Source organism: Pan troglodytes, chromosome 9 (assembly GCF_028858775.2).
Source record: "Pan troglodytes isolate AG18354 chromosome 9, NHGRI_mPanTro3-v2.0_pri, whole genome shotgun sequence".
Lineage (NCBI taxonomy): Eukaryota > Metazoa > Chordata > Mammalia > Primates > Hominidae > Pan > Pan troglodytes.
This window is the reverse complement of record NC_072407.2, coordinates 9812044-9838154: the sequence shown is the minus strand read 5'-3', so window position 1 is coordinate 9838154 and position 26111 is coordinate 9812044. Positions and strand designations below refer to the sequence as shown.

The 26111-nt window shown below is 41.1% G+C and overlaps 1 protein-coding gene across 16 annotated transcripts in view; it reads left to right on the top strand.

The window, feature by feature from the left end:
- Positions 1-3824: 3824 nt before the first annotated feature.
- Positions 3825-26111, top strand: part of TRIM5 (tripartite motif containing 5) — a 41009-nt gene continuing 18722 nt past the window's right edge. The window contains exons 1-8 of one of the 16 annotated variants that reach the window (XM_016919888.4): positions 3825-4386; positions 9018-9495; positions 10087-10182; positions 10822-11052; positions 21545-21567; positions 23184-23284; positions 23583-23609; positions 23869-25711. In XM_016919888.4, coding sequence (XP_016775377.1) covers positions 9079-9495; positions 10087-10182; positions 10822-11052; positions 21545-21567; positions 23184-23284; positions 23583-23609; positions 23869-24455 — 1482 coding nt within the window. In that variant the 5' untranslated portion in view covers positions 3825-4386; positions 9018-9078 and the 3' untranslated portion in view covers positions 24456-25711. Of the gene's footprint in view, positions 4387-5206; positions 5270-9017; positions 9496-10086; positions 10183-10821; positions 11053-21544; positions 21568-23183; positions 23285-23582; positions 23610-23868; positions 25712-26111 lie in introns of those variants that run through there. The other 15 variants (XM_016919889.4, XM_016919894.3, XM_016919893.3 and 12 more) reach the window with 15 other exon arrangements.

Here is a 26111-nt window from a genome sequence, read left to right as displayed (position 1 = left end):
GGTTTACTCAAGCAAGAATACTTGAATAAAAAGAATGTGAATTACAGTTATACAGCTTGCCTGAATACTTAGAATTCCAATGCAGTCCTATAATTATTAGTCGAATTTATCTTATATTTAAGACCTAAGCAAGGAAAATAAAGATCCAGAGACTTGGGACCTAGCTTCTTGAAATGCAGTCTGACGAGGAAGATACTCAGTTATAAAGCTCTACAAATTTGGGCTGACAAGATGCGTATTAGCAGCTGACATTGTGAATGGTAAAAAAATTATTTTTATAAATAAAAGGATCTTCAGTGTGAGCCCATTGAAAAAAATGTTCTCAAAATGTCATTAAATCTTAAGAGTCCATCAATTAATTATCACTTCCTGCCCCTAATCCAGACAGACCAGATGAGGATGGATTCCAGAGAAGAATAGAGGTAAAACTGTGTCAGTGTCATGTTACCCAGCCACTGAGGCAGGTGAGAACATGGAAGTTAACAGATGATGCTGTTTAATTATAATCATTCATTGAGTTACTCTCATGCCTTCATAATTTTTCCACTTTTCCCTGCTTCTCTAAGAAAAGTTTGGTCATTTTTACACAATCAATTAAAAAGCAGCACTGAAACATGTTATACGTCATGCACATACTTCTGTACCCTGTTGTCTATCGTATTCTTGTTTAACTGCATGTGCCAGATAATGCCATCAAAAACTGATGGAGGCCCGTGGTGTCTCATGCCTGTAATCCCAGCACTCTGGGAGGCCTAGGTGGGTGGATCACTTGAGTCCAGGACTTCAACACCAGCCTGGGCAACATGGTGAAATCCCATCTCTAAGAAAAATTAAAAAAAAAAAAAATAGCTGGGTGTGGTGATGTGCACCTGTAGTCCCAGCTACTCAGGAAACTGAGATGGGAGGATGGCTTGAGCCCAGGAGGTGGAGGTAGCATTGAGCCAAGATTGCATCATTGCACCATAGCACTGCAGCCTGGGTGACATAGTAAGACCCTGTCTCTACAAAAAACAAACAAACACCACACAACACACACACACACCCCCCCCAAAAAAAAGAAAAAAAAAGGCAACTCATGGAGCTTCCATAACATGGATCCCTGACTGACACTATGGAGCATGGCCATCTTCATACTTTAATCAATGATACACATGTAGGATGACTGAGAAATCAATGTTTATTATTTCAATAATAGATATTTTGGTATTATTTGTTGCTCACAGAATAATGAGCTAATCCTGGCTATAAATTCTTTCCTACTCACTTATATCTATGAGGACCTTATTCAATCAGTTGAAAGCCAGAATAGAAGAAAAAACTGACTTCTCCCTGAGAAGAGGGAATATTACCAGCAGGCAAACTTCAGGCGTGAGCTATAACATTGACTCCTTCTTGGATCCAGAGCCTCTTGGCCTACCTTGCAGACTTTGGATTTGCCAGTCTCCAAAATCACCTGAGACATTTCTCAAGTTTCTTTCCAAATAAATTCATAGTTTAGTGGTTCCATTGCTATGATGAACCTTGACTAAGACAGGCATGAAATTTTCTTATTTCTTCTTGCAGATAAATAAGCAAGAGATGTAATTTTAGGTATATTCCATGTTTGAATAGAATATCTTGTTGACATTTGTAGGGGAGTGAGCGCTCAGTGAGTGAATGTGTTTTTTTTGGAGTGCACAGAGTGGAGTCCGAGTGTCAACCACAATGGACAAAGTGAATGAACTCATTTATCCAGAGACCTGTTCTCTGTCCATTATTTCTTCCCTTCTCAGCACTTCCATAGATCTCATAGCCATCCTTTTATTCTCGCCTGGCTTTGAACATCTGAAGTGAACTTTCATCCTGGTCTGATTTATCTCATGAAGTATTAATTGCAGCTGAGAGAAAACAGTAGGAATATGAGGTCCTGACAAGATACCAGAAAACCTGGGCCAACAGAAAACCTGAATGCACCACACACAATTTATCACCAGAGTTGAGCATGTTGGCAGGCTCCATATTCTAACCTATGGTCTAAATTGTAGAAAAAATAAATTATTGTTGGAGCTCTGTGTTTTCACTGTAAACCTTATATATCCTGCTTTCCTGCTTGAAGAGGAATCAAATGAAATATCTCTACCTTTGGGTCCATGGATATTTAACATTTTTCTCTTCAAAAAAAAGAGCAAAATAAGAGTAAATATGGTTAGAGTCTGAATAATACTTAGGAAGAAAACAGAGAGGATATTTTAAAAAATCGTTTAAAATTTGTTAAAAAATTTACATAATTATTACTTTTTTTTTTTTTTTTTTGAGACAGAGTCTCACTCTATTGCCCAGGCTGGAGTGCAGTGGCATGATCTCGGCTCACTTCAACCTCCACCTCCCGGGTTCACGCAATTCTCCTTCCTCACCCTCCTGAGTAGCTGGGATTACAGGCATCTGCCATTACACCTGGCTAATTTTTGTATTTTTCGTAGAGATAAGGTTTCACCATGTTGGTCAGGCTGGTCTCAAATTCCTGACCTCAAGTGATCCACCCGCCTTGGTCTCCCGAAGTGCGAGGATTACAGGTGTGAGCCACTGCAAATGTAATCATTACATAATTATTACTAATGCCACATAATTATTACTAATTAACAATTAGTAATATTAATTATAATTGTAACTATTAATAATTGTAATTATTAATAATACTAATTATTATAATTATTACTGCCACATAATTATTACTAATGCCAGAAGAATATTTGAATTAAACTAGGTGACACAGCAGTTATCTTTACAGCAAGAATAGAACAGAAATGTGACATCAAGATATTCAATTAAAATTAGATTAATAGCTATATATCTTCATATATATTTAATATTACTCCTTATATACACCATATTCTAGTAAATCTGAGACAATAAAGAACAAAATGCAAAAGCCCCCTACCTGATTTCATGAAACTGAAAGCTGCGGGGGTACAGTGTGGAGGGGGTATGAGGTTACTGATGATGGAATTAAGTGATAACAGGCTGCCCACTGCAGTGCTCCCCATTGCCTTCTCCTCAGGCATTTTCATTTTCAAACTAAATACTCCTCTCTACCAATGATCCTAGTTCCAGTGTGGACTTCCTGAGATGTTCCAGTAAGGGAAAGCTTAGAAGGGAGGCTATGGTACATGGACCACAGTTCAGCCTTTTGGACCAGTTTTGCATAGTAACCAGAAGAGAAGAGAGAGGAAGGCCTGGCCCTGCTCAGGGATGCAATAGATACTTTGGAAAAGACAACAGCGGGAAGTTGGAGAGTTCTTTGAAAGTGAATAGTTGAAAGAAATAATGTGGTATTTCTTTATCGCTCTCCAGATAAACTTCTTGTTTTTTTTTTTTTTTTTTGGAGACGGAGTCTCACTCTGTCGCCCAGGCTGGAGTGCAGTGGCGCGATCTCTGCTCACTGCAAGCTCCGCCTCCTGGGTTCACGCCATTTTGCTGCCTCAGCCTCTGGAATAGCTGGGACCACAGGCACCCGCCACCATGCCCGGCTAATTTTTTATTTTATTTTATTTTATTTTATTTTATTTTATTAGAGATGGGTTTTCACCGTGTTAGCCAGGATGGTCTCGATCTCCTGACGTTGTGATCCGCCCGCCTCAGCCTCCCAAAGTGCTGGGATTACAGGCGTGAGCCACCGCGCCCGGCCCTCTCCAGTTAAATTTCTAGCATCCTGTCCTCTCTGGGTTTCGGAGTCTTAATAATATGACATCTCTCCTACCTGCAGCTCCTTTTCTGTTCATAGGTCCTATAAGATTTTTAAGTCCAGACCAGAAATCTACTGCAATTCTCTAAAAATCATTAACTTTGTTCTTCCTTCTCTTTGGGCCATATCTGTCACCCAGAAGCAGAACTCAGCTGTGAGATCAGGAGCAAGAGGAGCACATTGGAAGAATTTCGAAAAAGGGCACCTTTTCTAATTTTTAATACTTGGCTGGGTTAATCTGAAACTATGTCAGAAGAAGTGGCATGATAACAAGATCCTGAGACTCAAGAGAAAAGGGAGATTGGGTGGGAATGCCTCTAGTTCCCATGGCTCCTCCTGTGAACAGCACAGCTACACGGCCGGCTGATTCATTCAGAGGGCGGGACTCACCAGGCCCTACGTGGAGAAATGCCATTGGCCCATAGTTTATCTTTCACTTTCCTGCCCTGGCTGTGAGCAAGAATTTGCTGCGGTTCCTCTAGGAAAATTCCTTTGTGCAGATCAGGCCCGTGGATTGGTGAGTGAATCCTAACCACGTCTTCCCTGGCCTGTCTTCACTCTTCTCCCCAGAATCACCACTTCTGCACTGGTGTCTGAAGGTGTATTGAGTGATTTTGTGGAGGGCACAAGTAGGAAGTCTTTGGGACAAAACTGAATTTACCTTGGTGAGTTTAACTTATCTGAAAAGCTGTGCGGGGGTGGGGAAAAGACACAGTTCACAGACTTCTTGCTGCCAGAGCTGACTGAGGGGAACAGAGCCGCCTGGCGGGCAGGCAGCTTTGAAAGAAGGGAGAGCTTTAAAGTGAAGGGCTTTGTTTCCGGAAGGCTGGTTATTTTTCCATGCTGACTCTCTCCCCATCCCCTCCCTACTCTATACTTTTTAATTGAACTTTGCTGTACAGAGCCAGAATTCTCTCTTTCAGTGTCTTCTCCCAACAACAAGGGCAAAGACAGGGGCCTTGGAATCCTAATGATTTAATGCCTATTAGTTTACTAATATAGTGTTTCTGCATAACTCTACAGGTCAATTCTCATCACCTTGGCCTGGCTCTGTGACATCAGCCTTAATGGTGTGACAGCTGTCCAGCTCTGTAGTCCTGTCATTGTCACTGGTAAATGGAGTTCTTTCTCTAGTTCATATTGGTTGCAAAGATAATGGGAAAAAAGGCAAGCAGGTTTTATTTCTTGCTAGGAGTGGAGAGTAAGAGAGCTCCTTCTCTAAAGCCCCCTCCCCCAAAACAGTGGAAAGCATTGGCTTTAAAAGAACTGAGTACGGGGAGAGAAAGGAGTGTTAGCCTATAGGGTGGAACTCCAGTTGTGCCACCTCTGTTTATAAACACATGTCTTCATACTGTGTCCGGAATTGGTGGGTTCTTGGTCTCACTGACTTCAAGAATGAAGCCGCGGACGCTTGCGGTGAGTGTTACAGTTCTTAAAGGCGGCGTGTCCGGAGTTTGTTCCTTCTGATGTTCGGATGTGTTCAGAGTTTCTTCTTTCTGGTGGGTTCGCGGTCTCGCTGGCTCAGGAGTGAAGCTGCAGACCTTCGCGGTGAGTGTTACAGCTCATAAAGGCAGTGTGGACCCAAAGAGTGAGCAGTATCAAGATTTATTGCAAAGAGCAAAATAACAAAGCTTCCATAGTGTGGAAGGGGACCAGCGCAGGTTGCCACTGCTGGCTCAGGCAGCCTGCTTTTATTCTCTTATCTGGCCCCACCCACATCCTCCTGATTGGTCCATTTTACAGAGAGCCGAGTGGTCTGTTTTGACAGGGCACTGATTGGTGCATTTACAATCCCTGAGCTAGACACAAAAGTTCTCCAGTCCCCACTAGATTAGCTAGATACAGAGTGTAGACACAAAGATTCTCTACATCCCCACCAGAGTAGCTAGATACAGAGTGTCGATTGGTGCATTCACAAACCCCGAGCTAGACACAGGGTGCTGATTGGTGTGTTTACAAACCTTGAGCTAGATACAGAGTGCCGATTGGTGTATTTACAATCCCTTAGCTAGACATAAAGTTTCTCCAAGTCCCCACCAGAGTAGCTAGATACAGAGTGTCGATTGGTGCATTCACAAACCCTGAGCTAGACACAGGGTGCTGATTGGTGCATTTACAATCCCTTAGCTAAACATAAAGGTTCCGCAAGTCCCCACCAGACTCAGGAGCCCCACTGGCTTCACCCAGTGGATCCTGCACCAGGCCGCAGGTGGAGCTGCCTGCCAGTCCTGCGCCATGCCACGCACCTGCACTCCTCAGCCCTTGGGTGGTCGATGGGACTGGGCGCCGTGGAGCAGGGGGCGGTGCTCCTCAGGGAGGCTCGTGCAGCACAGGAGCCCAAGGGGTCGTGGGGAGGCTCAGGCATGGCAGGCTGCAGGTCCCGAGCTCTGCCCCGCGGGGAGGCAGCTAAGGCCCGGCGAGAAATTGAGCACAGCAGCTGCTGGCCCAGGTGCTAAGCTGCTCACTGCCCGGGGCAGCCGGGCCGGCCGGCCACTCCGAGTGCGGGGCCCACCAAGCCCACGCCCACCCGGAACTCCAGCTGGCCCACAAGTGCCGCGCGCAGCCCCGGTTCCCGCTCGCCCCTCTCCCTCCACACCTCCCTGCAAGCTGAGGGAGCCAGCTCCGGCCTTGGCCAGCCCAGAAAGGGGCTCCCACAGTGCAGCGGTGGGCTGAAGAGCTCCTCAAGTGCCGCCAAAGTGGGAGCCCAGGCAGAGGAGGCGCCGAGAGCAAGTGAGGGCTGCAAGGGCTGCCAGCATGCTGTCACCTCTCAATACAACCCAGGCACACAAAATGGTGGAGATTTTCTTGTTTGGTGTCGTGTGGGGGAGGGGGTAACTTAACACTCTAGTGATATGTTAATGATCTAAAGGCAATTAGGGATTGTCAGTTCCAGTTTTTACGCTGGTTTAGGGGTCTAATTTCCCCCTTGGATCTGGTCAGGGGTCAAGATCTGGACCATGCTGGGCAGTCTGGCTTCTTCTTAAGCAACTTTGTCTATAAATAAAGGGAATAAAGAAAAACGTTAAGAAAAATAACTTTCCCAGTTATTTCATCAGGGCTTCCCTGGTGACAGCATCTGTTTGCCTCTACTAGGGCACCAAGTCCAGACTCAGGGAACTACTGGATTTTCTTAAAAATCATTAACCTTGCTCCTCCCTCTCCATGGGCCGTATCTGCCCCCCAAAAGCAGAGCTTAGGTGAGATACGAAGAGCAGGAGAAGCATGTGGAAAGAATACCCAAGTAGCTGGGATTACAGGCACCTGTCACCAAGCCCAGCTCATTTTGTATTTTTAGTAGAGACAGAATTTCACCATGTTGGCCAGGCTGGTCTTGAACTCCCAGCCTCAGGTGATCCGCCTGCCTTGGCCTCCCAAAGTGCTAGGATTACAAGCGTGAGCCACCACACCCGTCTGGTTAAGTTAAATATTAAAAGCTGAAGCCGGGCACGGTGGCTCACGCCTGTAATCCCAGCACTTTAGGAGGCCGAGGCAGGTGGATCACAAGGTCAGGAGTTGGAGACCAGACTGGCCAATATGGTGAAACCCCATCTGTACCAAAAATACAAAAATTAGCCGGGTGTGGTGGTGCGTGCCTGTGCCCAGCTGCTCGGGAGGCTGGGGCAGAGGAGTCACTGGAACCTGGGAGGCGGAGGTTGTGGTGAGCCGAGATTGTGCCATTGCACTCCAGCCTGGGCAACAGAGCAAGACTCCGTCTCAGAAAAGAAAAAAAAATATTAAAAGCTGATAGAGCCAGTGCCCTTATACAAAGGCTGGAATGTAACAGAAGCCCACTGAGAGTTTTGCCCAGGCCTTTCCTGGGCCTTGAAGCATGACAAGATAACGAAGGAATCGATTAGGACCTGTTTAGGATTAAACAAGTTTTATGGGGGTCTGAAGGAACTCCCAGGCCTCCACAAACAAGTTTATTGAGGGTCTGAAGGAACTCCCCAAACCTTAATGATTTAGCAGGAGAGACAAGATAAGGGTAATCACCCCAGCACCCGGACCCATCTAGATTAAGTAAATTTACTGAGGCGCCAGAGGAAGGTCTTTAAAACTCAGACCTTAGTTATAGATTAGAAGAAGTTAATCACTTATGTTTTTAGATGAATAATGCACACCTATACGTAGACATATAGCTTAGAAGGTATATAAGCTCTGGAAAACTTTGTAATTTTGAGTTGGTCTGGAGATATTTTCCAGGCCTTCTCCCTGTACGCAGAAATAAAAATTCCCTTCTTTCCCAGTAAATCTGCATCTCGTTATTGGGCCGCGAGAAGAAGCAGCCGACCCTCCATTTGGTCCGGGAACAAAATCATCTCATCTAATATTTTGAGACTTCTCTCTCAAGACTGATATCCATTGCCTCTGTGTTTCTAGTTTTCAAGTCTCCGACATGTGTGGTCCACTGAGTATTTCTCTATCATCACTCTCTACACCATGTCTATACCTTTAGGCTCCAATAAATGTCCTTGGCAAACTTTCAGGATGAGACTCCTCAGAACCTCCCAGCTGTTGTGGATTCCTCTACTTCCACACCCCAATTGCTCTGAGTATTAACTGGATATATGCTGTTATCTCCATTTGTCATTGATTAACCAAAAGAGTGGCAAAGAGGCCAGTGAAAGAGGACCCTGAATACGAGGTCATCTCAGGTCACCATATTGAAGATAAATAATTTTTGTAAATCACTTATTATGTCTATTTATACATTTGATGAAACAGTCATTCACTCTGCTGATAATAAGAGCAATCATTGCAAATGTACAGTGAGTGGTGAGATTTGTTACACTGCACATAAGGTAGTCAGAGCAGGTATTTTTGATAATATAACATGTAAGGAGAGAATTTAATAAAATCATACTAACATCAGAGAAACATTTCATGCTGAGAGAAGAGCAAATGTGAAAGCCCTGAGGCATAAGCTGTTTGGTGATTTTAATATTGAGGATGTGTTTTGGCGTGGGAAAGAAAAGCCAGGAGAGATGATGGGTCACACAAAGATCTTGGTAGAAAAGACCTCAGTCTGTTTTCTATTCATTGAAAGTAAAGAAAAATGATAACCAATGCACAGATAAGAACAGAATTTGTCATATGACATGAACTGGCAGTAAAGTATTTAAGGTGATTATGAAAAGCCCTTATTGCCAGGTAACCAAACACCTTTTCTTATTTCTCCCCCTTTTTTTGTCCTTAATTATTTTCATCTTGCCCATTTTCTAATTGTGCACAATCAATATCCTTTCTATTTCTACCTTTCTTACTTGGTCCCATTTTAACCTTCCCAATCATGCAGGGATCTGTGAACAAGAGGAACCTCAGCAGCCAGGACAGGCAGGAGCAGTGGAATAGCTACTATGGCTTCTGGAATCCTGGTTAATGTAAAGGAGGAGGTGACCTGCCCCATCTGCCTGGAACTCCTGACACAACCCCTGAGCCTGGACTGCGGCCACAGCTTCTGCCAAGCATGCCTCACTGCAAACCACAAGAAGTCCATGCTAGACAAAGGAGAGAGTAGCTGCCCTGTGTGCCGGATCAGTTACCAGCCTGAGAACATACGGCCTAATCGGCATGTAGCCAACATAGTGGAGAAGCTCAGGGAGGTCAAGTTGAGCCCAGAGGGGCAGAAAGTTGATCATTGTGCACACCATGGAGAGAAACTTCTACTCTTCTGTCAGGAGGACGGGAAGGTCATTTGCTGGCTTTGTGAGCGGTCTCAGGAGCACCGTGGTCACCACACGTTCCTCACAGAGGAGGTTGCCCGGGAGTACCAAGTAAGAGACTGGGATGGAAGGAAGAGAGGGCAGAAAATGGGACCAGATGGAAAATTTTCACTTTGCCTTTGACATTAACTGCCTTGTCATGATAGACCTGAGACCGGGGATTATTTTTTTCATGCTATGCTTAACTTCTGAGGCTTTAAGGATGGTTTTTTGCATTTCACCCAATTACAGGAGAATAATCCTAGAGTATATATTCCTGGCCGGGAGTAAATATTTTGTACCGTGGGTTAGATGGGTAGAGATTTGGTGTCCAAGAAAAGCTCTGATTACCCCTTTCAGCAGGAGAGTAACTGGAGTGGGTTGAGATGTAAGTTTTTTCCTTGCTGCAGGATCAGTTTTTTCTTCTAGGACAAAAAGAATCAGTCTACTCATGGTGAGGAGATGGGGAGGTCTATTACCTGAGATGTAGGGAACACATTCACCAATGTAAGTTTTCCTCCAAGTCATGGATTCTCATTGCCATTCTCACAGTTTCTGCAAATTTGTTTCTTCTGAGATCAACCTGATTTATTTCATGTTTATACTCTATCTAGGTGCTGGAAAACCTCATAGCTTGACTATGGTGTGATTCCTTTCTCACAGGTGAAGCTCCAGGCAGCTCTGGAGATGCTGAGGCAGAAGCAGCAGGAAGCTGAAGAGTTGGAAGCTGACATCAGAGAAGAGAAAGCTTCCTGGAAGGCAAGAGGATGTGGTTCCCGAAGGCGTTAGCTAGAAATCTGGGCAGGACCATGGGAAGGAGCTTTCTTCCTCTTTATTCCCTGACACTTCATAAGTCCAGAAGTCATTTGATTAGTCCTCTTCATCCTTTCCCTGATGGGGTGTGGTGGCTGGGGAGTGAATATGTCACAATGAACACAGTAGGGAGCTATTTACATGAAGGATCTCTCTGGTGAGGATGGCTAGTGAATCCTGCATTCTATTTTTGTGCTACTTTTTGAGTCCGTGACTCTACTTGGGGAAGACATTTGGCAATGGCTCATGATTCTGTCCTCAGTGTTCAACTTTTGGCAGGGAGTTTGAGCTTGGGCTGAGAAGTAATACAGGCAGGCATGAGTGTCCTGCATAGCTGTGTGAAAGGTAAGCTACATCCAGGTAACCCATTTTGATGCAGGATGAACCTCAATATACCCATTCAAGGTCATTGTTTTAAAATGTCATGAAGGAAAAGAAATAGGAAAAGTCAGCTTTCCTAAGACCTACTCTCCTGCTACTATGTCCCCTCCTTGTGAGAACTCCCCAAAAGAAACAGCTCTTTTTCTGGCTAACAGCCTCTGCCTGGTAGACTGAGTGCCCCTTTCTCTTCTCTTATCTCTGAAGACTCAAATACAGTATGACAAAACCAACGTCTTGGCAGATTTTGAGCAACTGAGAGACATCCTGGACTGGGAGGAGAGCAATGAGCTGCAAAACCTGGAGAAGGAGGAGGAAGACATTCTGAAAAGCCTTACGAAGTCTGAAACTGAGATGGTGCAGCAGACCCAGTCCGTGAGAGAGCTCATCTCAGATCTGGAGCGTCGGCTGCAGGGGTCAGTGATGGAGCTGCTTCAGGTAAAAAGTGGAAAGAAGCCTGAGCACTGAGATTAAAGAAAAGTGAAGGCTATTTCCTTCTCTGCGTTGCTGTGCTTTTTCTAATATTAACAATGTTCTCTGCAGGACCACTTTTCTGAATCAATTGCTGAAATTATAAGAATAATTGAATGTAGAAGTAGCAAGAGATAATCCCATTTTTATTAATTTATCCAGAGCAGTAGAAAAATTTGACGTAGTAGAGATGATCAATTAGCTCTAGTCATGTTTGATAGGTTCCTATTCTCTGTATTCTAGTGTTGAGACTTATCAGTGCAGCTTTTCATTGCTCAGCTTAGCCACTGGCAAACAAATACACGTCAAAATACAAGATGCTTTTTATTTTTTTCCTTCATGGAATTAATTGAGACTTTTTCCTCTTTTTTAATTTTCTGAAAAGAATTAAATAACTGCTATCATTTCTTCTTTATATGCTCAATAGAATTCACTAGTAAAGGCTGGGCGCGGTGGCTCACGCCTGTAATCCCAGCACTTTGGGAGGCCCAGGCGGGCCAGTCATCAGGTCAGGAGATTGAGACCATCCTGGCTAACACGGAGAAACCCCGTCTCTACTAAAAATACAAAAAATTCTAGATCCCTGAGGAATCGCCACACTGACTTCCACAATGGTTGAACTAGTTTACAGTCCCACCAACAGTGTAAAAGTGTTCCTATTTCTCCACATCCTCTCCAGCACCTGTTGTTTCCAGACTTTTTAATGATTGCCATTCTAACTGGTGTGAGATGGTATCTCATTGCGGTTTTGATTTGCATTTCTCTGATGGCCAGTGATGATGAGCATTTTTTCATGTGTTTTTTGGCTGCATAAATGTCTTCTTTTGAGAAGTGTCTGTTCATGTCCTTCGCCCACTTTTTGATGGGTTGTTTGTTTTTTTCTTGTAAATTTGTTTGAGTTCATTGTAGATTCCGGATATTAGCCCTTTGTCAGATGAGTAGGTTGTGAAAATTTTCTCCCATTTTGTAGGTTGCCTGTTCACTCTGATGGTAGTTTCTTTTGCTGTGCAGAAGCTCTTGAGTTTAATTAGATCCTATTTGTCAATTTTGGCTTTTGTTGCCATTGCTTTTGGTGTTTTAGACATGAAGTCCTTGCCCATGCCTGTGTCCTGAATGGTACTGCCTAGGTTTTCTTCTAGGGTTTTTATGGTTTTAGGTCTAACATTTAAGTCTTTAATCCATCTTGAATTGATTTTTGTATAAGGTGTAAGGAAGGGATCCAGTTTCAGCTTTCTACATATGGCTAGCCAGTTTTCCCAGCACCATTTATTAAATAGGGAATCCTTTCCCCATTGCTTGTTTTTCTCAGGTTTGTCAAAGATCAGATAGTTGTAGATATGCGGCATTATTTCTGAGGGCTCTGTTCTGTTCCATTGATCTATATCTCTGTTTTGGTACCAGTACCATGCTGTTTTGGTTACTGTAGCCTTGTAGTATAGTTTGAAGTCAGGTAGCGTGATGCCTCCAGCTTTGTTCTTTTGGCTTAGGATTGCCTTGGCGATGTGGGCTCTTTTTTGGTTCCATATGAACTTTAAAGTAGTTTTTTCCAATTCTGTGAAGAAGGTCATTGGTAGCTTTATGGGGATGGCATTGAATCTGTAAATTACCTTGGGCAGTATGGCCATTTTCATGATATTGATTCTTCCTACCCATGAGCATGGAATGTTCTTCCATTTGTTTGTATCGTCTTTTATTTCCTTGAGTAGTGGTTTGTAGTTCTCCTTGAAGAGGTCCTTCACGTCCCTTGTAAGTTGGATTCCTAGGTATTTTATTCTCTTTGAAGCAATTGTGAATGGGAGTTCACTCATGATTTGGCTCTCTGTTTGTCTGTTGGTGGTATATAAGAATGCTTGTGATTTTTGTACATTGATTTTGTATCCTGAGACTTTGCTGAAGTATACCATTTGACCCAGCCATCCCATTACTGGGTATATACCCAAAGGACTATAAATCATGCTGCTATAAAGACACATGCACACGTATGTTTATTGTGGCATTATTCACAATAGCAAAGACTTGGAACCAACCCAAATGTCCAACAATGATAGACTGGATTAAGAAAATGTGGCACGTATACACCATGGAATACTATGCAGCCATAAAAAATGATGAGTTCATGTCCTTTGCAGGGACATGGATGAAATTGGAAATCATCATTCTCAGTAAACTATCGCAAGAACAAAAAACCAAACACCGCATATTCTCACTCATAGGTGGGAATTGAACAATGAGATCACATGGACACAGGAAGGGGAATATCACACTCTGGGGACTGTGGAGGGGTGGGGGGAGGGGGGAGGGATAGCATTGGGAGATATACCTAATGCTGGATGACGAGTTAGTGGGTGCAGCACACCAGCATGCCACATGTATACATATGTAACTAACCTGCACAATGTGCACATGTACCCTAAAACTTAAAGTATAATTAAAAAAAAAAAAAAAAAAACACAACAGAAATAAAAAAAAAAAGAAATGCAAGAAAGCTAGCACCCCCAGGGGCATCCTTCAGCCAATGGGGTTGGGAGTTGATGGAGAAATGCCTCAGCTCTCAGTGTTTCGGGCAGAGATTCTGGGGCATTCCCAGGAGGTTTGGTGGGATCATGATCCCATAATGCCCAGAAACAACCCCAACAGCTTACTCGTACATTGACTTCTCCTCCTCCCTGTCTCACCTCCCTGCTCCCTCATTCCTGCTTCCTGGGGTCAGGTAAATCACCTGGACCCAGGTCCTTGTCTCAGGCTCTACGTTCAGTGTTTTTCATGCTGTATTCCTCGGAACCCCAGGGCACCTTAGGATGTGTCTACCCCTCTCTCACCTGCATTTGATTTAATGCTCTGTTGTCATCATCTTGAAATGTTTAATAAATTTTGAACAAGGTGCCGCATATTTTCATTTTGCATTGTACCCCACAAATGAAAAAAAAAAAAAAATACAAAAAATTAGCCGGGCGTGGTGGCGGGCAGCTGTAATCCCAGCTACTTGGGAGGCTGAGGCAGGAGGATAGTGTGAACCCGGGAGGCGGAGCTTGCAGTGAGCCAAGACTGCGCCACTGCACTCCAGCCTGGGCAACAGTGCGAGTCTCCATCTCAAAAAAAAAAAGAAAACTGCTCTCATCCCAATTTTCAAGAATACAATACATTGTTAACTATAATTGCCACATTCTGCAATAGATCTCTTGAAGATAGTCACCTTTTCATTCTCAAGTTGGTATCCTTTTACCAATATCGGCCTCAACTCTCCCTATACCCCAGCTCCTGGAAACCCCTCTTCCACTCTCTACTTTTATGAGCTCAACTATTTTTTACATCTACATACTAAGTGATATTATACAGTATTTGTCTTTCTGTTCCTGACTTACTTTACTTAAAGTCCTCCATGGTGTGAGATAGTCTTCTGCATATGACTATCCAGTTGTTCCAACACAACTGAGAATGGTCCTACCACTGAGGGCAACCTGGCATTTAGATGGCTCGTAGACTGAGTCCACTGCACAGATCTAGAGCCTAGGCTGTGAGATACGGCCTGGAGGCTTATCCATAGATACCAGTCTGGAGTCTGGTGTCTTCAGACCTGCCAGGCTGGGTTTTACTAGGTTGAGCCCAGTGTTAGGGTCTGAGGTAACGTTTGGTGCTCATTTTCCCCTCTTTCTCCTTGTGGAGGGTACCTCTCACACGCTATGCTGCCTAGAGTTGTAAGAGGGGTGAAATGGAAAATGTAAAACTGTCCTTCCTACATTCTTCCATGAGTCTTTTTCTTCTTTCTGTGTTATACCCAGATGCTGTATGCTCCCACCCTATTTCTTAGTTCTGGTGAGGTGTTTTAGTTCTTGGATGGTTGTTTAAATTGTTTTTGGGGGGAGACAACTGCTAGAGACTCCTATGATACTATTTTGCTGACATCCATCTGCAATTCCTTTCATTTCTATCTACGGCACACACACTTATGTCTCCTCTTTTATTCCTGATTTTGGTGATTTGTTTTCTCTCCCTTTTTTTGTCCTTTTAGTTATATTTGGTCAATTTTGTTAACTTTTACGAAATTAAAAAGGCTTTTTGCTACATTGATTTTATCTTTTTTTTAAACTTTCTGTATCGTTTCTGCTCTGATCTTTATTATTTCATCTTTTTTGTTGAGTTTTTTGTTGTTCCTTTTCTAATTTTTCTAAGGTGAAATCTTAGATGCTGTGAAATCTTTTTTTTTCTGATATAGTGTTTAATAAATGAATTGCTTTAACTATATTTCATACATTTTAATTTTTGAGTTTTCATTTGGCTCAATGTATTTTCTAATTTTCTTTGTGATTTTTTGGTTTACTCTTGGGTTATTCAGAAAAGTAGTGTTTAATTTTAAAGCATTTAAGAATTTTTTTAATGTTTCTTCTGCTGTGGATTTCAAATCCCATTCCTTGGTAATCAGATAACTTATTTTATCATTTGTTAATGTATTGAAACTTATCTTATGGTATGGAACATTACATGAGCAGGAAAATGTTTTATATGCATTTGAAAAGAATATGTATTCTGCATTCATTTGGTGAAATAATCTAAAGATGTCCATTAGGTCAAGCTAACTGATAGTGTTAGTCTTCTATATCCTTTATGGTTTTTATACTAGTTTTTCTATTAATTACTGAGAGTAAATTATTGAAATCTTCGCCAGTTGTTATTGAGTTGTCAGTTTTCCTTTTCTTAATTCTTTATGTATTGTTTTCAGTATTTTGAAGCTTTGTTGTTAGGTGAAGATACACTAATATTGTTATTTCTTCTTGACATATTGAACCTTTCTTTCATTATGAAATATTCCTGTTATTCTCACATAGCAGTTCTTGCCTTAAAGTATCTTTGGTCTAATATTAATATATCTACTTGAGTTGTCTTATGGTTACTGCTTGCATAGTATATATATTTTTATTTCTACTTTGGGTTTATTTATGCTTTGAATCTAATATATGCTCTCCTATAGGTAGTGATAACCGAATCTTCTTCTTTACCCAGTCTGTCTGACAGTCTCTGACTTTTCATTTGGGTTTTCATTATAACATTTAATGCAATTATTGGTATAGTTTTACTTAAATTTACCATTTTGCTATTTGTTTTCTATATTTCTCCTGTCTTTTTTGATGTTGTTATTTTCTGCATCCTTAACTGGCTTCCTTTGTGTTAAATAAATATTTTCCAATGTAGATTTTTAGTTTTTCTCTTTTTCAGCTGTATGACATTAGTACTCTTCCTAGTGCTTGCTCTAATGATTACAATATGCATCTTGTCCTATCATAGCCACCTTCTGATTAATAGTAACTCAATTCCAGTAAAATACAGAAACTTTCCTTCAATATTGCTTCATTTTCCTCATCTTTGGTTATCATTTTGTCATATATCTCACATGCATATATGTTATAACCTATTAATATAGTATTGAATTACTTTGTAATAAACAATGTCTTTTGAAGTTATTAAGAAAATACTTTGGGAAATAAACTATAGATTCTTTTATCTTAACTCACATTTTATAGTATTTCCATTTTGTTTAGGTTTATTATGAATTTGGGTAAATCTTTGGAGGAAATTAATTTCAACTGAAGAAATTTTTAAAAATATTTTTGGGAAGAAATATTTATGGGAAGAAATATTTTGCAGGGGCTCACACCTGTAATCTCAGCAATTTGGGAGGCTGAGGCAGTGGATCACCTGAGGTCAGGAGTTCAAGACCAGCTGGCCAACATGCAGAAACCCCATCTCTACTAAAAATACAAAAATTAGCTGGGCATGGTGGCATGTGCCTATAATCCTACCTACTTGAGAAACTGAGGCAGGAGAATCGCTTGAACCTGGGAGGCAGAGGTTATACTGAGTCGAGATGGCACCACTGCACTCCAGCCTGGGCAACAGAGTCAGACTCTGTCTCAAAAAAAGAAAGAAAAAAAGGAAAAAACATTTTTTCTCCATCTTCCAGCAACAAATTCTCTCAGTCTTCATCTGAGAATATTTTTTTCTTCATATTTGAAGAAAATTTTTGCTTTATATGGAGTTTGGAGTTGACAGTTTCTTTTAGTGCTTTCAATAAGTCACTCTAGTCTTTTCTCTCATCTATTATTTCAGATGAGAAGTCAGCTATTAATCATGTTGAAAGCATTCCTTATATAATGATTAATTTTTCTCTTGCTGCTTTAATTTTTTCTTTGCTTTGATTGTAGCCTTTGGAAGTTTTTCTATGATATGTGGGTCTCATATTAGTTATTTAACTTGGGGTTCATTGAACATAGATTTAGATATTAATATAGATGAAATATTAATTTTTATAGAATGTAAACAATTTTTCCCCAATTATTTTTTTCTACTTGAAAATGTAGCAACATACATGTAATAGATCTTAAAACAGGTTTTAAAAACCTTTTCCTCTCTTCTTTCCTTCTGGAAGACCTATTACATGTACATTGCTACATTGTGACATCTGACATGTCTTTGAGGCTCTTTTTATTTCTTAAATCTTTTTTCCCTCTGTTCTTTAAATCAGAAAATTTTTATTGATGCAGCTTTTCAGGTTCAATGATCTTTTTGTGTGCTGTGGAGCACTTTTAGCAAATATTTCATTATTGTTATTTTACTTACAATTTTCAGAATTTTTATTTCCTTATCATTTCTATCTCTCGAGCATATCTATTTTTTTGAGTCATTGTTTTTATACTTCAATTCTTTAAGCATAGTTCTCCTTAGTTTTTTAACCTATTTGCAATAGTTGCTTTGAAGTCTTTATCTTCTAGCTCCAACATCTGGGGTCACTTGGGGATATTTCCTATTTATTGTTTTGTGGGGTTTTTTTGTGTTTTTTTTTAATCCCCCTGAGCTGTGATATTCTATCTTGTTTCTTTGTATGTGTACACATTTCTTTTGTAAATAACATATATATATTTTAGACAGAGTCTCACTCTGTTGCCCATGCTAGTATGTAGTGGTGCGATCTTGACTCACTATAGCCTCGAAATCCTGAACTCAAGCAATCCCCTCACCTCAGACCCCAGAGTAGCTGGGACTACAGCTCCGCACTACCATGCTCACCTAATTTTTGTATTTTTTGTAGAGATGGGATTTCACCATGTTGCCCAGGCTGGTCTCAATCCACTTGCCTCAGCCTCCCAAAGTCCTGGGATTACAGGAATGAGCCACTGCATCTGGCCAAAACATACATTTTTGTTACTTTGTTGTTTCTGAGAATTCCCATCCTCTAGTCTCTACCCAGCAAGAAGTGTTTCTGTATCTTCATTTAGTTACTTCCCTGTGGTTGCTAATGTCTCTGCTGTGTTTAAAGAAAGCTAAAATATAATTTTTAAGTGTGGCATCCTAGCTTTGCCCTGTGTGTCCATGTATCTTTGGTTTTTCTCTAATCTCGAATATAAGTTATGTTCAATCTCCTCAAGGCAGTAAGGCTTCTGTCGTCTCCTGATAAATCTATGCTTGGGTAAGTGAGATTGCCCAAATTAATTCAAAGTTAAGGCTGTTTAAAAATCTGCTACAATTTACTCACTGATATGTTGTTTCACTTATCCTTTCCATACATGTGTGTCTTTAGCATGGCCAGGGTTGCATATAACTTACTCCTAGTTAAGTTAATATATGTAATTCCTGTTGTTTCCAGCCACAGTGCCGTAGTGCTTTTAAGATGGGCATCTGGGCTGGGTGCAGTGGCTCATGCCTGTAATCCTAGCACTTTGGGAGACCGAGGCGGGCGGGTCGAGACCATCCTGGCTAACACGGTGAAACCCCATCTCTACTAAAAATACAAAAGAAAAAAAAATTAGCTGGGTGTGGTGGTGGGAGCCTGTAGTCCCAGCTACTCGGGAGGCTGAAACAGGAGAATGGCATGAACCCAGGAGGCAGAGCTTGCAGTGAGCTGAGATCGCACCACTGCACTCCAGCCTGGGTGACAGAGTGAGACTCCATCTCAAAAAAAAAAAAAAAAAAAAAAAGATGGGCATCTGATCCAACACAGACAAATGCCATGCAAGCCTAAAAGTTTTTTATGTTAAAACTTAGAAGTTCTCCTTTCTGCTGGGGTTTATATCAGGAGAGTTACATTTCCTTCATGTACAGAGAATAAACTCAATGTAGAGGAATAGGGAGAATTTGGAGAAGGACATTGATCATATTTTTGTTTTTTGTTTTCAGATGACGTCTCACTCTGTTGCCCAGGCTGGAGTGCAGTGGTGTGATCTTGGATAACTGCAACCTCCGCCTCCTGGGTTCAAACAATTCTTGTGCCTCAGCCTCCTGAGTAGCTGGGATTATAGGCATGCGTACGTTTTGAAGAGACGGGATTTCACCAGATTGGCCAGGCTGGTCTTGAACTCCTGACCTCAAGTGATCTGCTCACCTTAGCCTCCCAAAGTGCTGGGATCACAGGCAGGAGTCACTGCGCCCAGCCCATAGACCAGATCTTGATGACAAGGTTTGAGTTTCAAAATTCAGCTGTGACTGAAATTGTAATTACCCTTTCCAAAATTTTTTTCACCACTTAATCCAGTTTTATTTGGTTTATGTTACATACGACATAAAAGTACTAATACAAAAAGCAAAACTATTTGATTGTATGTGTAGATCCAGCTATTGGCTTTGTTCTTCAAAAAAAATCTATGTGGAAAAATTGTGTCTGGCATAAAGGAGACCAAAGACATTGCATTGGTACATATCTGCTAAAACAAAACAGTATTTGTGGTGATAAAGAGGAGTAGATAAAGAGGTGATAAAGAGGAGTGGTTTTAGTAGATTCCTAAAACCATTAAGAATGTAAACTAGCTGGGTGCGGTGGCTCACGCCTGTAATCCCAGCAGTTTGGGAGGCTGAGGCAGGCGGATTGCCTGAGGTTGGGAGTTCGAGACCAGCCCGACCAACATGGAGAAACCCTGTCTCTACTAAAAATACAAAAATTAGCCAGGCGTGGTGGCGCACACCTATAATCCCAGCTACTCAGGAGGCTGAGGCAGGAGAATCGCTTGAACCCAGGAGGTGGAGGTTGCGGTGAGCTGAGATCGCGCCATTGCACTCCAGCCTGGGAAACGAGCGAAACCCCGTATCAAAAAAAAAAAAAAAAAAGAATGTAGACCAAACTGTCCTGTTAGAGACTAGAGTTCAGAGTAAATGTAGTTTTTAGGACAATGACTGAGTAGATATTAGTAATATTATGGACAATGTGGTATAAGAGAGAAGACAGTATGGTTGGTGTTACATAATAAAAATTCGTAGTTGTTGGTCCTTGTTGCTCCTTCACTACTGAATGTATTAAACTGCATTTAAGTGACAAACTTGGGTAAAAGTAGGGAATTGGAAATCAGTTGCACATATGTGTGTCAAACTTAAGGAAGTGAATGAAGTCAGTTACAGTTAATGTCTAAAATGAAAAGAGAGCAACCTTAAGAAGTATGTAGGCTGGGTGTCGTGGCACATGCCTGTAATCTCAGCACTTTGGGAGGCCAAGGCAGGTGGATCACTTGAGGTCAGGAGTTCAAGACCAGCCTGACCAACATGGTGAAACCCCATTTCTACTAAAAATACAAAAAATTAGCCGGGTGTGGTGGCGGGTGCCTGCAGTCCCAGCTACTCGGGAGGTTGAGGCAGGAGAATGGCTTGAACCCGGGAGGCGGAGGTTACAGTGAGCCGAGATCACGCCACTGCACTCCTGGGCAACAGAGTGAGACTCCTTCTTAAAAAAAAAGAAAGAAAGAAAAATATCTATACTTGTTTAGTACACTTGTTTGCTTATACCCTCAGCAAAGGCCGCGTAAACATCTTGAGCACTATTATTCATTCATCTTTGATTCTTCAAAATGTGACATAATGCCTGGAGAATAAGTTTATATATATATGTTTTGTTGTTTATTTTTGTGATTTTGTTTTTGTTTAGAAATGGGGTCTTACTCTGAAACCCAGACTGGAGTGCAGTAGTGTGATCCTAGCTCAGTGCAGCCTCAGTCAAACTTCTGGGCTCAAATTCTCCCACCTCAGCTTCCCAAGTAGTTGGAACTACAGGCTCATGCCACCATGCTTGGCTAATTTTTTTTTATTTTATTTTTTGTAGAGATGCGGTCATGCTATGTTGCTTAGGCTGTACATCTGTTTAATAAATCAAAGAAGCACTAATTATTTAAATCATTTCATGGAGAGCCATATACGTTTGGAGAAAAACAAATTGTCAGTCACTTCTTTTCCTTCTAAACATGTCCCATCTGCAGAAACCAGGAGCCTCTTCCACAGGGATGAAAGCTATTTCTACTTTAAGGGAACTTGGAAATCTCACATGAGTCTTCTGGGATGATTGCCTTGAGTCTTATCTTTGCTTTTTTGTCTTTCACACTGTCACCATCTCCATTCTCAGCACATTAGGAACTGGGGGAAATGTGATGAAGCTTTATAAGTGAGGAGAGACTCTTTCTTTCTTAATTGATGTTTTCTCTCTTCTTCCTAGGGTGTGGATGGCGTCATAAAAAGGTATGTGTGGGAGGACAGAGATGGTCCTTTTGTGCAGTGAGGAGAGATTTATAGCCATTAGAATTGTCCTGGGTTTAATTAGAATAAAACATCTCCCAGGGCAGAAAAATTTCGATATTGTTTTATCATAAATTTCTGGTCATAAATCAGCATTCGAATGTTCTATAACTACTAAGAATAGACCAGATTTGGCCACGTGTGGTGGCTCAAGCCTATAATCCCAGCACTTTGGGACGCCGAGTCAGGAAGATCAGGAGTTTGAGACCAGCCTGGCCAACGTGGCAAAACCCTGTCTCTATCAAAAAAATACAAAAATTAGGGGGGCGTGGTGGCACACGCCTGTAATCCCAGCTATTCGGGAGGCTGAGGCATGAGAATTGCTTGAATCCAGGAGGCAGAGGTTGCAGTGAGCCGAGACCATGCCACTGCACTCCAGTCTGGGCGACAAAGTGAGACTCTGTCTTAGAAAAATCAATAAAATTAAATAAAATTAAAAAAAAAAAAGGAATAGACCAGATTCTATGGTAGAAAATTTGGGTGGTGGAGACTCAGAGTGTGGGTCAGTAGTGGTTTCAGGGATAAGGTGTTGCAGTGTTGGACCCCTGTGCCATCACCATTTTATTACCTACATCTAGTTCTGTTTCTGTATTTAATAGGTTCTTGATTTATTTTGGATGGGCCATATCTTCTTTTTCTCTTATATACCCCTAATTGTCCATTGGGACAATTCCCACATGTTTATATTTTCCTCCTGGAAAAAGACCATTTCCTCTTCATTTATATTTAGATTTCCAAAATCAGATGTTTATTTCCGGAATAATATTTCAAAATAATATTCTGGATAATATGTGGTCATGGTACAAAGAATTGATCCACCTCAGCTGCGTTCTTTAGAAGAGCATAAAAAGGTGCTATTCTTGTGTCTAAAATCGCACACCTCGCACACCTACGTGGTGGTGTCAAGTTCTTTCTAACCACATGATATTCAGGCCAGTAATAGTTTAGTGCACATAATTTCTCATTCGCCAAGTGTTTGTAATTTTTCCCAGAAATCTGAAACCTTAGATGTTATCTGAGTACCTCCCTGCTGGGAATAGCTTTGAAGGTTTTAGGCCTCTCCAAACAGGATTCCTCTCTTGATATGTGTCAAACACCCAGGAGCCAGGTTCTGCAACCTCACTTTCTAACCATCTCCCTGGGAACTCAACATACATAGCGATGATGTTTCCACCCATTAAATGTTAGGGTTTCTTTTGTAAGGCACCAAAGTTTTGTTTTGTTTTGTTTTGTTTTGTTTTAAAATCCTTTTTTTTTTTTTATGTCCTATGAGTTTAAGAATGTAGACAGGGAGAGGTTAATTATTTCATTTTAGAAGGAAGAAACTGTGCTTCTGAGAGGTTAAGATCTTCCCACGTTCTCACAGAAAGTAAGTGGGAAGGCAAACATGAGAACATTTTGTTTGCCTCCAGGGTCAAGAGTTTGCACTCTCCTTTCTCAGGATCCCCAAGAAGAGAGTTCAAGTGCCTCAATGGGCTGAAATGATAGGAAGTCAGGGGTGTTCCACGGACACAAGGTCAAAGGTTTGGAAGTATTTTTTTTTTTTTTTTAATTCTTAGGATGGAGAACGTGACCTTGAAGAAGCCAGAAACTTTTCCAAAAAATCAAAGGAGAGTGTTTCGAGCTCCTGATCTGAAAGGAATGCTAGAAGTGTTTAGAGGTGAGGAGAGCTAGATCAACAACAGGGTTATGGAATTCAAGTGGTGTTAGGGTGCTAAATAGGGAAGAGGGTGCAGTTTCCAAATATGGATAGAGGGGATAGGGGAGGATAGATATTGTCTGCTGCTGATGGGATTATATTTAATGGGAAATGGCTAGGTGGCTGTTTCATCTCGTCATTCAGCAATTTACTGCCCTACCATAGGGCATACCTACTCTTTCCCTAATCTGGAGAGAAAATGAATTTCAGTGCTGACTCCTTTGTTTGTATTCAATATTGTGCATTTTTATCATTTCAGAGCTGACAGATGTCCGACGCTACTGGGGTAAGGAGAAGTCACATTATCATAAGCCACCCTGCGGCTTATCATTATTATTATCTTTATCTTTTAGAATTTTATGTTCTCTATTAGGCTCATGTTTTAAGATTTATGATTCTCCTTCCAAGACACACATAACTTACCCCTCCTTATAACTTCTAAACAAGGTTCCTCCCAGTTTTCTCTCAAGTCTTCATCAAGATTTCTCTCATATCACAAATAAAGTACATTATATCCCTTAGCTGACCTGTTAATTTTTCTACAGTTGATGTGACAGTGGCTCCAAACAACATTTCATGTGCTGTCATTTCTGAAGATATGAGACAAGTGAGCTCTCCGAAACCACAGATAATATATGGGGCACGAGGGACAAGATATCAGACATTTATGAATTTCAATTATTGTACTGGCATCCTGGGCTCTCAAAGTATCACATCAGGGAAACATTACTGGGAGGTAGACGTGTCCAAGAAAAGTGCTTGGATCCTGGGGGTATGTGCTGGCTTCCAACCTGATGCAATGTGTAATATTGAAAAAAATGAAAATTATCAACCTAAATATGGCTACTGGGTTATAGGGTTAGAGGAAGGAGTTAAATGTAGTGCTTTCCAGGATGGTTCCTTCCATACTCCTTCTGCTCCTTTCATTGTGCCCCTCTCTGTGATTATTTGTCCTGATCGTGTTGGAGTTTTCCTAGACTATGAGGCTTGCACTGTCTCATTCTTCAATATCACAAACCATGGATCTCTCATCTATAAGTTTTCTCACTGTTCTTTTTCTCAGCCTGTATTTCCATATTTAAATCCTAGAAAATGTGGAGTCCCCATGACTCTGTGCTCACCAAGCTCTTGAACCTTCTTACACACTCAGCCCCTTCTGTACAGCACCTCTTGTCCAGGTGCATCTCATACACCTGAACTCATTTGCATCATTTTAACCATCTTTTCCTTGCTGTCTCCCTTCTTTCTATTTGAACGTCCTTCACTCATCAGTAAAATGTAATAATTGCCTTGTGCCATATTGTCCCCAATATTTTATTGACATTTGATAGCAATTTTTTTCATCATTTTCCGTACTCCTAAGGAAAACTGACCTATACCTCATAAAATGAGACCACTATTTAGGTATTACTTCTGCCAGATATTTATCACCCAATTGCCTCTGACACTGACTAAGAAGATGAAGAAAAGCTTTTCAACAGCCTTTCTATATCATCGTGTGATAATTGTTCACCAATGAATGAGTCCTTAGCCCTGTGTCAGTTTACCCTCGATGCCCTTATTTGTGAGTTAAAGAGAAATTATCATAAATGGTATACTCTTAAGTATAGAGGTTTTGTATCTAGAGGGTCTGAGTTCAACTCCTGTCTCTCCATATACTAGCAGTGTAACTGTGAATAACATACTTAAATGGCTGTGCTTATTTCCTTTTCTTTTCTTTTTTTTTTTCTTTTTTTTTTTTTTGAGATGAAGTTTTGCTCTTGTTCCCCAGGCTGGAGTGCAATGGCATGATCTCGGTTCACTGCAACCTCCACCTCTCAGATTCAAGCAATTCTCCTGCCTCAGCCTCCCAAGTAGCTGGGATTACAGGTGCCCACCACCACCCCTGGCTAAATTTGTATTTTCAGTAGAGACGGGGTTTCCCCATGTTGGTTAGGCTCGTCTAGAACTTCTGACCTCAGGCGATCCGCCCGCCTCTGCCTCCCAAAGTGCTGGGATTACAGGCGTGAGCCACGGCACCCAGCCTGTGCTTATTTTCTTAAAATAATTTTTGTATTAAAAACTTCACATTAAATAAGTGCTAATGTTTTATTGCATAGTAGGGTGACTAGAGTTAACAATAACCTATTGCATATATTTTGAAATAGCTAGAAGAGAGGATTTTGAAAGTTCTCAACACAAAGAAATGACACGTATTTGAGGTGATGGATATGCTAATTACCCTGGTTTGGTTATTACACAATGTATACATGTATCAAAACATCACACTGTACCACATAAATATGTACATTTATTATTTGTCAATTAAAAGCAAAATAAAACAAAAAACCTTCAAATAATACTTTGGATCATTGTGAAAAAATAAATTCCTGAAGTATAAAGCATCTATCTAAGTGTCTCGATCTAATAAGTACTTGTTCTACAAATTATTGAAAAACATAAACTCTGTTAATGTCTCATGGAACAGGTTGTGCCTTCAGGGAAACTAGGATTGGATTTACTAAATTCTCATTTTTTAGATCTCAGATACTACTGTCAAAATGACTTCAATTCTGCCTTCTATACATAATACACACATATATTTAGGATTTTATTGTAATTCTAGTGTTGCTACATATTAGTCTTTATCAAACAAACTGAATTATGTGGGAATCAGTTTATTAATTGTAAAAAATAATTATAATAAAATTAGCTTGATGTAGTTTTTTAAAAGTTAAACAGAGTTTTTTAAATAACTTCACTCATTTCTAGCACGTAAGTGGTAATCCATTATGGTGTTGGGCTTTTT